The sequence below is a fragment of the Artemia franciscana genome, chromosome 14, assembly GCF_032884065.1.
Source record: "Artemia franciscana chromosome 14, ASM3288406v1, whole genome shotgun sequence".
Classification (NCBI taxonomy): domain Eukaryota; kingdom Metazoa; phylum Arthropoda; class Branchiopoda; order Anostraca; family Artemiidae; genus Artemia; species Artemia franciscana.
The window spans coordinates 27,374,346-27,392,510 of NC_088876.1; the positions used below are offsets into that span (position 1 = coordinate 27,374,346).

At 34.5% G+C, this 18,165-nt stretch overlaps 1 protein-coding gene across 3 annotated transcripts in view; it reads right to left on the reverse strand.

Moving 5' to 3' along the window:
- The window catches only part of LOC136035522 (structural maintenance of chromosomes protein 6-like), an 86,065-nt gene that overhangs the window by 22,011 nt on the left and 45,889 nt on the right, over positions 1-18,165 (reverse strand). For all 3 annotated transcript variants that reach the window (XM_065717363.1, XM_065717366.1, XM_065717364.1), the window contains 4 exons: positions 16,591-16,825; positions 12,030-12,242; positions 10,340-10,503; positions 5,776-5,947 (listed from right to left, as the gene is read on the reverse strand). In XM_065717363.1, coding sequence (XP_065573435.1) covers positions 5,776-5,947; positions 10,340-10,503; positions 12,030-12,242; positions 16,591-16,825 — 784 coding nt within the window. The remainder of the gene's footprint in view (positions 1-5,775; positions 5,948-10,339; positions 10,504-12,029; positions 12,243-16,590; positions 16,826-18,165) is intronic.

The window sequence follows — 18,165 nt, forward strand, 5'->3', positions numbered from 1 at the left end:
GTTTTTATGGAAAGGTTCGTCGCATAAACTTCAGAGGGGGGCTCATTGGATTGGTAATCAGAGGTTCTATTATTTTTTAAGAGTCAAAGTGATCTGAGGGCAGATACCCCCCCCCCCTTCACACACATATGTCGTATTTCTAGAAATACATCTGATAGAAATTTTAAGATGGTCATTTTGGTCGTAAAAGCATCGAAATGGGCTAATTCGACTGGAAATTGAAAGGGCTAATAGCCTCTAATAGTCGAAAGTGATTGAAGGGCAACCAGTCCCCCTACGCCCATTATTTCACCAAACACTTCCAATAAAAAATTTGAGATGGTTATTTTTTGGCGCAGTTGCCCCGGACATTATGTCTTGGAAGATGAGACCCCTCTCCCACAGCCCTCAGGGCGAGAGCTGTAAGTTATGCTTCGAGAATAAATCAGGTTTTATGAAAAAAGCGGTCGAATAAACTTCAGGGTGGGGAGGGGGTCATTGGCTTGGAAATCAGAAGTCTTAGTGCCCTTTTAAAGAGTCAAAGTGATCAGATGGCAGCTATCCCCCAGGCCTTATTTCCCCGAATACATCCGATATAAGTTTTGAGAGAGCCACTTGTTCAAATATATTCCGAAGATCACATAACAAAGCCTTTGGATAGACCCCCAGAGTCTGGGGGTAAAGGTTGTAAGTTATGCCCCGGGGGCCCCAGTGGCATGTAAGATTTTTGTGGAAGGGTTATTCGTGTGAATTTTAGAGGAGACTTATTTGATTATAAAAGTACAGTTCTAGTTCTCAGAGTCAAACGTGATGGAGGAAAAATACCCTCTCCCCTCCAAGACATTTGATTTTCCCCAAACGCATTCAATCGGGATTGTGCGATAGCCGTTTTTAACAAATAGTTCAAAGAGCATATAACAATACCTTCAGGGTGGACACAAACACCCAGAGCCCAGGGGCAAGGGTTGCAAGTTATGTCCTTGGGCATAAACATTGAATCGGATGGGTCTCATTTGACTGGGAGTTGGAAGCTTTAGTGCCCTTTCATGATTCTAAAATGAATGGGGGGGGGGGGCAATTAGCCCCCCCCCCAAGCCTACCATTCCCCAAAACATATCTTATCAAAATTTTAAGAGATTTATTAACCTCCCTACAGTCCTCAGGGTAAGGGCTATAGGTTGGGCAATTAGTTCACTGTTTACAAATACTATATCTTATTGAAAAAACTTCGTCTTAGCTAATTTATCTACTACGGGTTGTCTCCCCGTAGTAGCATATTATTTGTAGGCATGAATATATAATGAGTTGGAGGTAATAGGCTTGAGACGGTCTATGCAGAATTTCGACTCTTGTTGATAGAAGAGCATCACCAAGTGCTGAAAACTATGTTGTGACCAAGATGGGCCCAGGATTGTACAAAGCCTCCATTCATACTGGAGGTCCCAGGGACTTCTTGCTGTACGACTCTAAGCCAGCTGTAGACTTGAGAAGATATGTGATCCCCGTCCTTGCACTGGTATCCGGGATCATTGCTTTTCCTGAGGCCAAAATAATTTCAGAAGTTTAAAGAACATGAAAATTGGAACTTGCAATGTTACTACATTGAAAAATGACAAGCGTATCGACATTTTGACTGACAAATTCAGACAATTCGAACAGGAGTTATTAGGAGAATCAGAAACTTATATCCCAGGGGCAGGAAGCATGAAATTAGGTGATGTAGAATTTGTTTACTCAGACAGGAAGGATGGGGTACATACACAGGGAGTAGGACTCATGATGAATAAGGAAGCTACTAAGTCTTGTTTATGCTTGGAAGGTATTAACAATTGAATACTAATTGCTCATTTTATGACGTAAAAACTTCAGGGCATTAATTATAGTAGTATATGCCCCTGTAAAACCGGCCGACGGAGATACTAGTGACTCAGATAAATTTTACTTACAGTTACTAGAGCAAAAAGACAGGGACCCAGGGTGAAATATGATGTTTTTACTAGGAGATCTACAGTTAGGAGTATTAGTGAAAAGGCTTTATGATTAATAGACAGGAGCAGGGGCTTGTACAGGAATTAACTGAGTGATAGATCATATGAAAACAAAAATAATGTAAAGAGGTGGAGCAAGCATTAAAATATAAACTAAGGAGGTGTGAAGTGGAGGCCATGGATAAATTACCAAGGATGTAGAAGATGCAGCTAGACGGCATTTAGTAAAATATTGTGCTGGCATGTTAATAAATTGAGAGGGAGTAGTCAATCCGGATTTGTTCCAATTAAAGATAAAAATGGGGCCACAATTACTGATATGGAAAGAGTTAAAAAGAGATAGGCAGAAAATTATGAAAATATGCTAAACCGAAATAGAGTTGCAGGAAAAGATATAGAGGAAAAATGAAAAAGTTTTTGATGCCTTGGATGTGAAGGAAGATTTGTTTTGTGAGGAAGAATTATCAACAGTACTAAAAGGATTAAAAAATAATAAGGCTCCATGTGCTGATAGTGTACACCTTATTTCAAAACAGGTGTAACTTCCTGCCACATAAAGGTGCCCCAATAAAACACTCATCATCAAAAGCTTTGATTTTTTGATATGCACTATTTAAGCCTTTGAAGGTAGTTTTTTTAGGGGGAATTCATCAATCTTGACTAAAGAGATATACTACACCTTATTTCAAAACAGGTGTAACTTCCTGCCACATTAAGACGTTTTAAGCGACTACTGTAGGTGCCCCAATAAAACACTCATCATCAAAAGCTTTTCTTTTTTTATATGCACTATTTAAGCCTTTGAATGTAGTTTTTTTAGGGAGGAATTCATCAATCTTAACTAAAGAGATATACTACAAAACAGGTGTAACTTCCTGCCACATTAAGACGTTTTTAAGCGACTACTGTAGATGTCCCAATAAAATACTCATCATCAAAAGCTTTGCTTTTTTGATATGCACTATTTCAGCCTTTGAAGGTAGTTGTTTAGGGGGAATTCATCAATCTTGACTAAAGAGATATACTACACCTTATTTCAAAACAGTTGTAACTTCCTGCCACATTAAGACGTTTTAAGCGACTACTGTAGGTGCCCCAATAAAACACTCATCATCAAAAGCTTTGATTTTTTTATATGCACTATTTAAGCCTTTGAATGTAGTTTTTTTAAGGAGGAATTCATCAATCTTGACTAAAGAGATATACTACACTTTATTTCAAAACAGGTGTAACTTCCTGCCACATTAAGACATTTTTTAAGCGACTACTGTAGATGTCCCAATAAAATACTCATCATCAAAAGCTTTGCTTTTTTGATATGCACTATTTCAGCCTTTGAAGGTAGTTGTTTAGGGGGAATTCATCAATCTTGACTAAAGAGATATACTATACCTTATTTCAAAACAGGTGTAACTTTCTGCCAAATTAAGACCTTTTTTAAGCGACTGCTGTAGATGCCCCAATAAAAAACAGATTTCTGTATATGCATTATTTAAGCGTTAGAATGTATTTTTTAGGAGGGAGAAGAGGGGGTAAATAAACCTGATACTAATCGCAAAGACACACCAGAAAGTCTAAGAAACCGAAAAAAAGTAGATGCCCCAATATAATACCCATCATCAAAACAGTTACACCTATTTTGAAATACTCATATTTCAAAACAGATGTAAGTTCCTGCCACTATTTAAGCCTTTGAAGGTAGTTTTTTAGGGGGAATTCATCAATCTAGACTAAAGAGATACACTACACCTTATTTCAAAATAGGCGTCACTTCCTGCCACATTAAGACGTTTTTTAAGCGACTGATGTAGATGCCCCAATAAAATATTCATCGTCAAAAGCTTTACTTTTTTGATATGCACTATTTAAAACTTTGAAGGTAGTTTTCTTTTTTAGGGAGAATTCATCAATCTTGACTAAAGAGATATACTATACCTTATTTCAAAACAGGTGTAACTTTCTGCCACATTAAGACCTTTTTTAAGGGACTGCTGTAGATGCCCCAATAAAAAACAGATTTCTGTATATGCATTATTTAAGTGTTAGAATGTATTTTTTTAGGGGGAGAAGAGGGGGTAAATAAACCTGATACAAGTCGCAAAGACACATCAGAAAGTCTAAGAAACCGAAAAAAGTAGATGCCGCAATAAAATACTCATTATCAAAACAGTTACACCTGTTTTGAAATACTCATATTTCAAAACAGGTGTAAGTTCCTGCCACTATTTAAGCCTTTGAAGGTAGTTTTTTAGGGGGAATTCATCAATCTTGACTAAAGAGATACACTACACCTTATTTCAAAACAGGTGTAACTTCCTGCCACATTAAGACGTTTTTAAGCGACAGCTGTAGATGCCCCAATAAAATACTCATTATCAAATGCTTTACTTTTTTGATATGCACTATTTAAGCCTTTGAAGGTAGTTTTTTTTTTGGGGGGGGGGGGATTCATCAATCTTGATTAAAGAGATATACTACACCTTATTTCAAAACAGGTGCAACTTCCTGCCACATTGAGACATCATCAATCTTGACTCTCTCTCTCACCCTCCCTCTCCCGGTGCAACTTCCTCTCTCTCCCGGTGTAACCTCCTGCCACATTAAGACGTTTTTTAAGCGACTGCTGTAGATGCCCCAATAAAATACTCATCATCAAAAGCTTTGTTTTTTTTATGCACTATTTAAGCCTTTGAAGGTAGTTTTCTTGGGGGAATTCGTCAAACTTGACTAAAGAGATATACTACACCTTATTTCTAAACAGGTTTAACTTCCTGCCAAATTAAAGACGTTTTTTAACCCGGGAGATAACTGCCACAATTTGAATTGTTCCAGCCAAAAAATTTAACTCTCTCAAAACCTCTTCAATAAAATAATGAGTCAAAAACCAGAAAACTAAAAATTTGGGACGAGCTTTAATATTATCACCTCAAACAGATTCCGCCAAGACTGACGAAAAAGCTACTGATCCATATAAAGCCATTACATTAAAAAATAAGAACATTTGCATATTGCATTATTTGCTTTTTTTGTAGCTAGCCTTGCATGTCTTTTACATATAAATTCACTCTGATAGGCGACTGATTTTATTTAATATTAAATTAATTATTATAATCATAATTATTTTGTACATATAGGTTTAAGCACACAATCGCTGTCTTCAGAGAGTTCTCATTAACGTCCTACATTTTTTTTTACCAATAGATAAAAAAAAAACTAAAACAACGATACTAAAAATTAAATTTAGAATGGCTAGAAAATACATCTTTGTTGGAACCTATTCTAATATTTAATGTCAAAAAGATAAAACCAGACGTTTTTCACAGTGAATATAGATGTTCTGATGAATTTTTTTGCCATTGAATTTTTCGCCATTTTTGCATTATGTGTCTCAATCCAGCAGCCCTAGCTGGAGTAAATAATTAAAAATTCTTGCTTTATCTTTACGTGTAAACCACTTTGCTTCAGGCAAAACGTGGCTGTAATTAAAAAAGAAATAAACTCGAAATTAACTCGATAGTGATGTAGAAAACAGATATTTAAAAATATAATCTTATTTGTTTGAGATTAGTTTGTTATTCAAAGCCCAAAAATTAATAGCTAACGTCCATCACAGAGTGAAATAGATGTTTATATACTATTTTCTTTTTTCAATGAACAACGCAACCAGTGTTGCCTTGTGCGTTTTAATGAATTCAACAGCCTTACTTGGAGCGAAAAAATATGTATTCTGGTTCCTCTTTTATGTGTCAGACAAAACACAGCTGTATAAGCCTAATAATAAATATAATAAAAAATAAATAATAAATACCTTATCCTGCTCTTCCATCAAAGGTCTGACTTGATTCAGCTTTTCTCGTAGTTCTTCTTGTGCTTGTTCCACCAATTTTTTTAACGCGTTCAAATTATCTTCTTCTTTTTGAAAGACTCTGAGTTGACTTTCTTCTGTAGATTTCAATTCCACCCGCTCAGCTTCAGCTATACTATAAAAGTTTTTTAGATATTACTATTAAGTAAAAAAAAACAAGTCAACAATTATTCTATTTCTAAAGTATTTCTTTATATAGTTTATGATGCAAAGTGGCGTAACTATATGTAATATGGCTAAATCGTCGGTCGCCAGTCCAAAGGCAGCATCTGCAAACTACAATTTGAGCATAATGAATTTACTGGTTTTCAAAATTACAAGCTTCAGAAATTTGAGGTAGGTTACAGAGACTATTAGTTTTACAATTTTCGAGGTCCTAATCTGCTCTTATCTAAGTTGCATATCTGGAAGATAACCCTAAGAATGTATTTTTCTTTTAACAGATTTAAAATTGCTTCTTTTTTTAGCTACACTCTTTGGCCTTTCGACCGACGGCACGTTTCAGTATGTTTACGAGGCGCTCTTTAAAACATGTAGCTCTGTAGCATCATGGTTCTTTTATGATGTCTTGGTACTTCAAAGGGAGCCATTAGTGCAGTCCTTCTGCACTAATGCAGAAGAACTGCATTCAGTCCTAATATAAGTCAAGCGAGTAAATAATACTTTTTTATGATGTCTTGGTACTTCCATGGGAGCCATTAGTGCAGTCCTTCTGCGCTAATGCAGAAGGACTGAATTCAGTCCTAATATAGGTCAAGCGAGTAAATAATAATTTTTTATGATGTCTTGGTACTTCAATGGGAGCCATTAGTGCAGTCTCTTGAAAAAAACGCATAATTAGACCTCACTATCCTGAATTGCCTATTGATCTTTCATAATGAGCAAAAATACAAATTTGCCTGACAAAAATAATTATTTGTTCTTCTTGTATACAGTTCCGCTTAAAACTTGTTATATAGAGGTTGTATTGGGGTATTATAGGGGCTGTGTATGTTTAGATCTATAATTTGTCAGGTGGAAGGAATGTATTTGTTAAAGCTGAATTTTAGTGGAAAAGGATGATGTTGACTATATTCACTTTGAACCTTTAATTTAACATAACGTTTGCCAAAATCAGATTAAAAATTATTTTATGAAACTTTCTAAAGGTTCTCCTAAGAAGACGGAATTGACGTTCAGGGTTTCTCCTTTTGTAATGTATCCCACTTCCTATGTAAATGACCCGAGCAATTGTTACTCTAAAAATGCAATTCAAGATTGATGCTTTGTCAGTCAATAATCAAATTTTAAAGATGAACTGAAGGACATACCCCGAGCTGAGTGAAAAGCATTATACTGGATTGGTATTTTCTGGAATATAGAGTACATTGGCTTTTGAAATAAAAGGTATCTATAAACCTTGGAGTTTCTCTTCATTTTGTGTCAGCGAAGAGTGAAGAAAAGAGGAAAGTAAAGGACTTCGAACTTCGAAATCAGTTTTGCATTCTTTTGATTTTGCGTCCTTGTTGACTTTCTATTTATTTTGGAAATAAATAGAACATTTCCAGAAACCTAAGAACATTTCTCTTTAACGGAAACAGACGGATTCCTTCAAAACCATGTAAAGAAAAGGATCTGAACTTAAAGAAAACAGTCAAAGGTCCATTTTTGCCCCGAGTTCTATCAATAACTGTACTCAAGATACTTTTCTTGGGTATCTTGAAAAATTATTTAGTTTATATTCCAATTTATATTTCTAGTAATTAAACTTAAGTGTTTTTAATCTATTCTCCTGTTGGTACCTTTAAAACTATCACTATATTATCAATTGGCTGTTACAATTTAAAAGGCACGATTCTAAGCAACATGAATTCTAGAGCAGAGAAAAAACTATTAAATGCGCTTATTTACTGTTTTAAATAAAATTGATTTCTTTAAAACTCTTTTCAATACAGCAACATAAATTATACAGCTTAGTAAAAACAATGCTTTCGTGTTTGTGTACTTTTTTAAAAACGGATACTATAAAATATGTCTTTTTACTGTTTTTCATACTCTTGACTGTAATTAGGTTTCTTGAGAGTCATGGATATATTTTAAAAAAAACAGAAAAACCCCTCACCACACCAACAAGCCATCTGAGGCCAACACAGCTACCCACGCTCCTCCTCCAGCCCAAACTACTCATAGTCTCCCTCTTTATAACCTCCCGGAAAGTACCTATTTCCCTTAAATCTTTTCTTGCAACATCCTCCCACCTTAAAAAAGAACGACGTGCTTTCTGTTTAGCCCTAGACAATTTTCCAAAAAGGACAATCTTTAGCAATCTGTCATCCTGTCATCCTTCATCCGCAGAACTTGCCTTAACCATCTCAAACTGTTTCTCATTATAGCCTTAGCAAACGGGATTGAACCACACTTTTCGTATAGCCTACTGTTTAGAATATGGTCAGTCAGTCGGGCACCCAAGACAATCCGTAGGCAATTTCTCTGTAAAACGTCCAGCGAACCATCTGGAAAACCAATATATAGAAAGTACTGAGCTTAAAAACCTACGGTAAATTCTCTGTTTGTCAAAAATACCCAAAGGGCCTTTTGAATTCCCCAGCCTAAGTACTTAGCTCCGGGCTGTCATTCTAGGATATTGCTTTATTGAAGGTAGCTGACGAAATCCAGCAGATAATTGCCGAATTTTTAGTTACCCAGCCAAACAGTTTAGTTGCTGGGTGTCATCCCGGGGCATGTGCTTGCCGGGTGTGGGTATCACCAACCAGTGGATAATATTCGAGATTTGACTTATCCCAGCCAAACAGTGTAATACTTGGCAGTCATTCCGAGACATTACTTTTACCGACATTTATCTGGCGAAATTCAGTGGATAAAAACCAAATTTTGGATTACACCAACCCACTGTGTAGTGTCTAGCAGTCATCCCAGCGCATGATTTAAAATCTGCAAAATATGTCAAATAATAGCAAAAATTTGACACAGTGCCAAGTATTTGCTCCCCTCTTCCCGCACAGGACTACAAATTTAACCAGTACTGAACAAATTAAAGGACAGGAAAAAGGGATTGTTTGTGTGTGTAGTTGTTTGAACTTGTTAAGTCGAAACTAACACAACTATTTATATCTTAAAAAGTTACAGAACATCGGGAACTTAATATTTAATGAAAAAAAAACTTCAAAAACTTCTGTAATGTAGTTTTGGTAGAAGCAGGCGTCAAACTTATAAAAAAGAAAAGTGGGTAAAGGTCAGCAGAAAATAAGCTAACAACAAATGACACCAACAGCTTAAGAATGTCTATATTTCATTTGAAGGTGGAGTTGCCTTTGGGAATCAAAATTGGAATCATTTATTGACACAAGCTGGTGTGTCAAGAATAAACTCCAACTAAATGACCCTCAAACCTACAAAAAGAAAAGAAAAATACTGGATTAATATTCAGTGCAGGCTGATGTATATTGAGGCACACATTTTTTGCGTATGGTAGGCAGTTTTAATCTATGTCAAGTTTTGTTATTGTATTTACATTTTTCTTCATAAGCGGTGCCAAATAGGTTCTATCACTCTGTGTGCTGAAAAAGCAATTTGCAGATTAAACAAAAATTTGCAAATTAAACAAAAGCACCGCTCGTGCATGGACGGTAGTTGTAACGTGGATATTGCCGATTTCACAACCTGTATAAGCATGAAACAGAATTACATTGACTTAACTTTTCTGTAATGGATCAAGTTAGTCACTTAAACAACTCTTCTATTGGTTTAAGGATCCCGCACTGCAGACACATTTAAGTTAGCAGATTTAAGTTAGCAGAAAGTTAAGTTAGCACTTTATAACGGCTGTCTCAACATGAGCACGTAAAGACAATCAAATAAACTTACTAACAAAAGAGTCTGAACAGCTTTTATGTGCCCTCTGTCCAGTGGCCCCTCCCCTCCCTATACATACCTCTAGATCCACCGAATAATGGCATTTTTCACCAGAGACAAATTTGTTCAAACTATTTGCGTATAGTTTTTTCTGAGGGCTAGACATATATATATATATATATATATATATATATATATATATATATATATATATATATATATATATATATATATATATATATATATATATATATATATATATATATATATATAAAAGGCGGTAAATACAGAATTGCGAATCTCCCCTATCCATAGATTTTTTTTTATTAATGAGTTCAATCATAATTGTTTTAAAGTTATTTGATCACAGAGTGCAATGAGTCTCAAATGTGGTATACGTACCCTTTGGTGGTACGCAAAATTTTCTAGAGGATACGCGGCCGCCCAACAAAAATTAAATAACCTTTTAACTCTAGGGCTGGCAATTTTATTTATACTTTAGCTATAGTCTACTTAGTACCGGTAACTGAGAAGGGGTACCTAAATTATTTTGTGGATAAAAAGGGGTAAAGTGTCTAAGTAAGTTTGAGAACCACTTATGTAGAAAACAATGTCAGGCGAATATAATTTCAACATAACTTCAAAAATTTCTTACTTTAAGTCTTCTTGGTAGGTCATAATGTCTATGTTGTTTGGAGCCACGTTCGCCACTTCTCTTTCCAGATTTCCAATTTGCATACGACAATTTCTGATATTGCGGGTCAGATTTTCAATCCTGGCTTTAGCTTCCGCAAGCTTTTCTTCATTTGCTTTAGCGTCCTAAAAATGGACATTTGTAGATCTGCTATGGCAGCATCGCATTTTCGTCCATGTTACCACATTCAAACGCGAAAGCAAATAAACTAATCTGATAAATAAAATTTAACGACGCTTTTTGTCCGCGAAAATTGAAACATTAACAATATGCTGATTACTAAAGACCTCCAAAAGAAAGCAACACCTTTTTGATATATTTGGTGCCATGTGGTTTTAGCTTATTTTTGTTGATTTTTCAGATATGTTTCTTTTTTTTAGTTTAGAACTAACAATTGCTAAAAAATCCATAATTGCATATAGAAGTCGTTTCTATTAAAGATAGATTTACCATTTTGTTTTCTAAGTATTTTTAATAATGGAGATCTTTATTGCACAACTAATATATTTAGAAAAAGCACGAAGCCCAGTGTTCTGGGCTTGTATGGCTACTCCTAGAATACTCTACGTTACACATATGCATCAAGTTACCACACCTTCCATCTACCAACATACCAACACAATATTATAACTCTGCTCGAGAGAGAAAAAAAAAAATCAAATTCATACTCATACAGGCAATGACGTCCTCCATCCCAATCTATTAAAAGCCTCCCTCTTTGCACCCTCGAAAGAAGTTTCCATTTCCCTTAAATATTTATATATAACAGCAGAAAAAGGAAGAACACAGTAATGGTATATATACAAAAGGCAGCTGTAGTTCATCAGCTAATAACTTCTTTAATTTTGATAATATCGACATAAAAACGGTATATGAAAACCCGGGGGATGTGCCCCCTAGATTTTCTTACTTCTACCCTTCGATTTTGAAAATACCTTCTATTAGAATTTCCATTAAAAAACAAAACAGAACCAACCCACTATATTTTGAAAAATCAGAATTTTCTGATTAAATGCATTACCTATTAGAAGGCTGCAGATACTCCTTAGGATAAGTATGGAGCACATTAAAAATTGTGAGTTATTGTAGGCTAGTTTTTGTGTAAGTCTGTTTATATGGACAAGATGTTCATTTATTATTATTTTTAATTGTTTTCCTTGTTTCAATGGCTTGGTCTGGACATTCTCTAGGAACAATATTTTTCTAGCAACACCCCCCCCCTAAAACTACGATCATAACTTCCTGAAATATTATCTTGGCATTTCAGGCCCCTTTTGAAAAATCTAAGGGGGCATATTTTTCCTCGGGGGATTCTCATTTTCGAAACATTGTTATGCTAAAATTGCACTTTACCGTGAAGACCAGGACGTTTGGGTTGGAAACTCCCCTCATATTTACGTGGCACCGGATATAATATCCGAACAAAAAGAAACGAAAAAAAAGTTCTGTCAGAGGATAGTTAATCAAAATCATTTAATCAATGACATGGAGACATGGAGGGGTACCCGAGGTACCCCTCCATGTCTACAGAAAAATATTGTCAACTAGCGTTGCCAAGGATCTCTGAGCCTTCAATGTTTAAACATTTAAAAAAAGAGACGGCTAGGGCTATCAGACCAGAAATGACGAACTACATGTGTAAGTAATTTACCAATAATGCAGCTCTACGTTTTGATAAGTTGTCAACCTTAAGCATATCAAGGTGCTCAATTTCTCTTTTGACTGACTGAACGATATCTTCTGTTTTTTCCTGTAGAAATGTTTGTGTTGAAACCCTGCTGGGATAAACTCGATAGTTGGGATCAGGGTAAAAAACTTGGCCTTTTTTTGTATATCCTACTGAACAATTACGTGGAACTAAGTGCTGAAAGAAAAAACGGGTTAAAAATAAAGTATAAAATTAAATGAAAACTGGTAAATAAGAAAACGGAGGTAAATGAATAGAATAGAAAAATGAAGACGTTACATCTAAGCTATCAATCCCTTCAAAACAAAAGAAGAGCATCAAGAATGTTAAAAAGAGAAGATAAAAATGTTATAAACAAACTTATAGCAAGTTCAAGGCAAATTTTATAGCTAAATTTATCATAGCAAAAGACAAAAAAGTAAATAGAGAAAGAAATGTGTAATAAAAAAGTAGTGAAGACGTTAAATCTAGACTATCAACGACTTCAAAACAAAATGAGAGTACCAAGAACGTTGAAAACAGAAAAAAGCAACTTTTGAATTAAAAAAAAAAACTTATTGCAAGTTCAAAGCGAAAGTTGTAAAAACATTTGTTTAAAATTATTCTTAAGCATTTATAGAAAAAAAAACAAAGGTAAAAAAAACATAAAAAGGTAAATAAAAAACAAAAAGGGAAGTAAAAAAAGAAAAGTGAAGATGTTATAGATAGTAAAACCTACATAAGCTTTTATTGCGTGGAAACAAAAAAACGTACAAAAAATTCAATAAAAAGAAAAAATTGAAGTAAAAGAAAGTGAAGCCGTTGTATGTAGACTTCCAATGATTTGAAAGAAAAGGAGACAATAAAGAATGTTGACAACTGAAAAAAAAAACACTTTTACAGCAAAACTTTCCTAATTGACCATAAAATACTGTATATTTTTCATAAGAAGGAAAACTACATTTTAACACTTAAAACTAAACACTCGGCGTATTAGAAACAGGTAGCGAAAATACGAAACTAATGATATACTTGTTAAGAAAATTCAGACAAATCTAATGGTAATTTTTTAACGTGGTACTAGCTTACCATTTGCGCATTGCTGCAATCTAAAATAGAAACAGAAATTCAAGAAAAATCTCCCCTACCGCTGAAAAATTCTCCCACGAAAATTTTCCTACATGTAGGAAAATATTTATATTTTCAAATTTAAATGTAGTTGAAAAATTAAGTTAATTTTATTAATTCACGCGTTGGGCATTGCTGGCTAATCAATATTAAGAAAATATGAAAAATATGAACAGAAGAAACTTTCAAGTAATTATTTTCAGGGGCCTCTATTTTCAATCTGCGAGAAAAGTATTAAGAGGGTAAAAAAAAAAAAAAGAAAAAAAGTGACAAAGAGGATCATACAAGCTAGTAGAAAACGCAGACTACAATACGAATATTTCGGTCAAGACCTCCACCTGAACGCCCTCGGTGCATGATAATGAAATAAAAATTACTGATAAAAGTCAAGAGATAATATAAAAAAACCAAACATTAAAAAACATAAGAACTAAAAGATGAATGCCCTCTCAGTGACGAGTTACCCTTTCAGCATTACTTCTTGACCAAAACATTTGCATTTTAGACTACGTTTTTCACTGGTTCGTATTAACCTCGAATTTTCGGGGCTAAAAAATAAATTTTACGTCTAATTTTAAGCTGGAGTGAAAAAAAAAGATTCATACTACATGAGAACATTATTTACATCAGGCTCGAGATCTTTTTTTTTCAATTTGGTCAGCTCCACAAGGGCCTCAACAAGACCCTTAAATGTATTTCTCTTTTCATTTCTGATCATTTCGTTTAAAGTCGTCTAAAAACCCATTAATTTACTGACAAAAAAAAAAAAAAAACAAGGAAAAAATTCTTAACTCTACTAGCACTTCTATTTCTTTTGATTCAGGTCTGAATGCCTAAACTTTCGAAAAACCCTCTATTTCTATTTTTTATGATTCAAGTCTGTTTAAGTTACTAAGAACAGCTAAGCTTTCAAAAACCCTTCTAATTCTCTTTCTTCTGATTTAAATCTGTTTAAGTTATTAAGAATAACTAAACTGTCGAGAACCTATTAATTCCATACTTTAAGAAGACATCACTCTTATTAGCAATATTCTAGGCACTAAACAAACTGTTCAGGACGCAATTGAAATCAAACACAAGCAAAATAATAATGCTTCTCTAAATAGACTTAATACATTTAGTACAGTTAAATCATTTTAAGCAAATAATATTTAAAATGACACAACGTAATGCAAAACAAAACCAATCAAATTGAGCCAATATCTAAGTTTTGCTGAGTACAAGTATTAGATATAAAGCTGAAATAATTGATTAATTTTCTTCTCCAATTCACTCATTTTCTTCTTTATTGCTTGTTTCCGATTATTCTTCTTAACAACTTCAACTTCGTTCTGTAAGAAATCTACATCCCTTTTAATTTCTCTGTAACATTTTATTCTATTCGCTTAATTAGTTGAATTTCATCTTTATTTTACTCGCTCGTTTTGCTGAGTACGACTATTAGATATAAAGCTGAAATAACTGATTAATTTTCTTCTCCAATTCAGTCTTTAAAATTTTCTCAATAAATGATCTTCTTTATTGCTTGTTTCCGATTATTGTTCTTAACAACTTCAACTTCATTTTAAGAAATCTACATCCATTTTATTTTCTCTGTAACATTTTATTCTATTCGCTTAATTACAGGTCACAATATCAAAAACACACTTCCTGCGGTAATTTGTAGGTGATTTTTTTTTTTTTTAGCTTTTCGTGAAGTTTTTTTTTTATTATTATTATTAAGTATCTTAAAAGCGCTAGTATATGTGCTTATTATGTTCCTTCTTTCTTTTTATCTGTGTCAATAAATGTGACTCTTTAATATTAAATTCATTAAGTCCTCTTTTACTGTACTTTGAATTTTTAGATTTCAAATTAAAAGCAGTTGATTGAATCTTATATTTGTACAATTATTTCCCGTTACATAGTTGTTATACTTAAACAAAGACGTTATAGCACCATCTATTTTTATTTTCTTAGTTTTTTTCAGGCTTATTAAAGGTCTAAGCTAACAAGGACAGAAAATGAAAATAGACTAAAGCTATTTAATTACTCAGTTTAAGTATGAATAAACTTTTCGTTTAACAAATTGGATTTGATTCAGTTTTAAAAATATAATTTGAAATAATTTGACAATATATGGAATACTAACTTGAAAAATACTTTTTAACAATAAAAAATCCTTTCAACAACAGAGGCAATTATTTAGATAACAAATACGTTTTAGTTTTTAATGTAGAGTTGTTAACAGTTTTAAGAAAAATATTTAGATTTAATTTGGCATTATAATAGGAAAATATGGAAAAATTATTTTTTTATCTTTTTAGCAATAGAAAATAACTAACACGATAGCATAGACTTTGTATAATATTTCTTAAAGCTATAACACAGACATATTTTTAAAACACCCGGCCTAGCACTAAGAAGCACAAAATCTGAGCTGTTTAGAAGGTACATAAAAATTATATGAACACAAAATAAATTACTTTATGCTTTCAAAACGACCAGTGAAAAATGAACAAAAGAACGTTGATACCGCGTTGTACAGCAATAAATTGTTTCCAACTTATTCTGTCTTCTGGCGAGTGTGTTTGGGGTACATTTGGGGGAGGATACACTAGTGTTTCGAGCTTCTTATAATGAATTATCCAAATTTGATTATAATATTTTGGCGGCGGTTGCGGAGTGACTCGAGACCCATTAGTGCAAGGGCCTGTCGTAGGAAGTATAACTTTCTCCCTTGATAATTTTACAAGCACGTAATTTAATGGCCTCAGCATCTTGGCTTAACCCTGGGATTAACTGGACACTCAGGCCCCAAACAGGACAACCGTATTCAAATACGAGCAGAACGTGTCATGCAGGCCACTTTTATGGACTTACTACTGAAACAAAATCTTTTCATTGTAACAACGATTGCAGGGCAGCATAGCCATTGCAAACTAGCTCATTCACATGTGTTTTGAACCTGCAATCAATTGAGAAGGTAACTCCCAGTTTATTTTCGTAATTTTCACTGTTAACCCTTCCTCAAGCTGTAAAAATTTTACCATCTATTTTTATTCTCTTAAATCATTCTGTTTTTCTTTATGATTTTAATTGTTAGGTTTCATTGCCTCTTCCTGTAGATTGTTATTATTTAGTATCGTCAGAGGAGTAGTAGTTACGTTTATTATTTTCGTTCCTCTGTTTTACTCAGCCACGGAGCCTTGTTTTTTTCATTTATTTTTTATTTAATGTTTTTGTGAAATAGGTTGTTTGGTTGGACTGATTCAATTCGTGTTCTAAGCTAGCTGACGTTTTTAATTTTAAATTCATCCTTTCTGACACATAATGCACAGGATCCAGAGCAGACTCAATAAGAGCAACAGCAATTCCTGTTTCTACTCTGACTCGATTTTTATCTTGGCCTAGCTAAAGGTTCAAATTTTATGTTTACCCTTTCTGACATATAGTCCATAGCATCCTGCTCAGACTCAATGAGAGCAACGGAATAAATGTTGAAAGTATCAATGAGCAGATTCATCATATCGGGGTCGTCACAGATTAGTTCTTCCATCAGCGATTTAAATGGTGTTCCTTCTTGAATTCGGATTTTCTCATTTTGAACATCATGAACCTTGCCAAGAAAACGACAAGCTGTGATGGTTGGTAAGCGACGAAATCCATGCTTCCTATTTAAATAAACATAAGGTTACAGGGACAGAGACATGTCATTAGAGACATAACTAATATTGCTTTTAAATGGGTGGGGTATCTGACTACAGATCTTCATAATGTGGTATGCTTCATTCTCTGAGCAGATAAATTTTATTCATTTCTATTTTTTTAGATAGAGAAAGAAATAAAGAAAGGTTTATTTAAACAACAATCGTAGCTCAAATGGCTAATTTAATGTTAAAATACAAAACATGTTATTATGCACTATTATATATTGACGTAAAAAAAGGGACAAAAGAGTTCTGGTAGCGGTTTGTCCGAGCAGGCAAAGGCACAAGTTTTAGCTTCTGTCTCGTACAGCTCACTGTCAGGGCTTCTGGGGGTAAAATGTCACGGTGAGCAGGGTTAGACAGCAGCATTTTGCCAAGCCACAGGATAAGGTCACCCAAACGGATTTCCAAACTTTGCAGTTCAAGGGATGCTAGGGCATCGTGGTAGGAAATATCTCTATTACTCAGGATGATTCTGGTTGCCCGTTTTTGGACTGACTCCAGTTCCTGCATTAAATAGGCGGTCCTTAATACTGACGGGCCCCAGACAGGACAGGCGTATTAAAGTATGGGGCGTACGTAGCACAGGTATGCCCGTAGATGACTGTGGGCATTGCACCAGGAGCAACGCATTTTTGAAAGGGTTTTCAGAGATGTGTTTGCTTTACGGTTCACACTATTAATATGGGTAGTAAATGTGCAATCACATGAGAAAATAATATCTAATATTTTCACCACACTCACAACAGGGAAAGAAACTTCAGGGAGGGGACGAAGTCTCTCTTTAGCGGGTTCAGTCTAAGTATTTTTGACTTAACAGAGTTAATAGTCAATTTCGTATCAGAGCACTGTGAACTTAATAGATCGAAAGTAATTTTGGGGAATGGTTTGGTGGACACTGCCATGAAGAAAATAGGAGAGTAAGAGCGATAAATCATCGACAAATTTGTATTTGTCGGTACTTTCTACCAGCAAGTAGAAACGTAATTCCAGTTTCATCCCTTGCGGGGCACCGCAGGTTATTTTACTCCACTCTGAGTCACAGTCCTCTTCGTGTAAAGCGAATACTTTTTGCTGTCTTTCAGACAGAAAATCGAGCACAATGGCAAGCGTTTGGCGTTTCCGTTTTAGGTTTTGGCAGGCCACTAGGTGTGATAGGAGATCAAAAGCTTTGCGAAAGTCAATGGCTGCTATGTTGACATAACAGTCTTGCTTTCCACGCCATTTCAGGATCTGATCGTACATTCTGACTAGGTATATAGACGTCTCACATTTTGGGAGTCCACCATATTGGTATTTGTTGA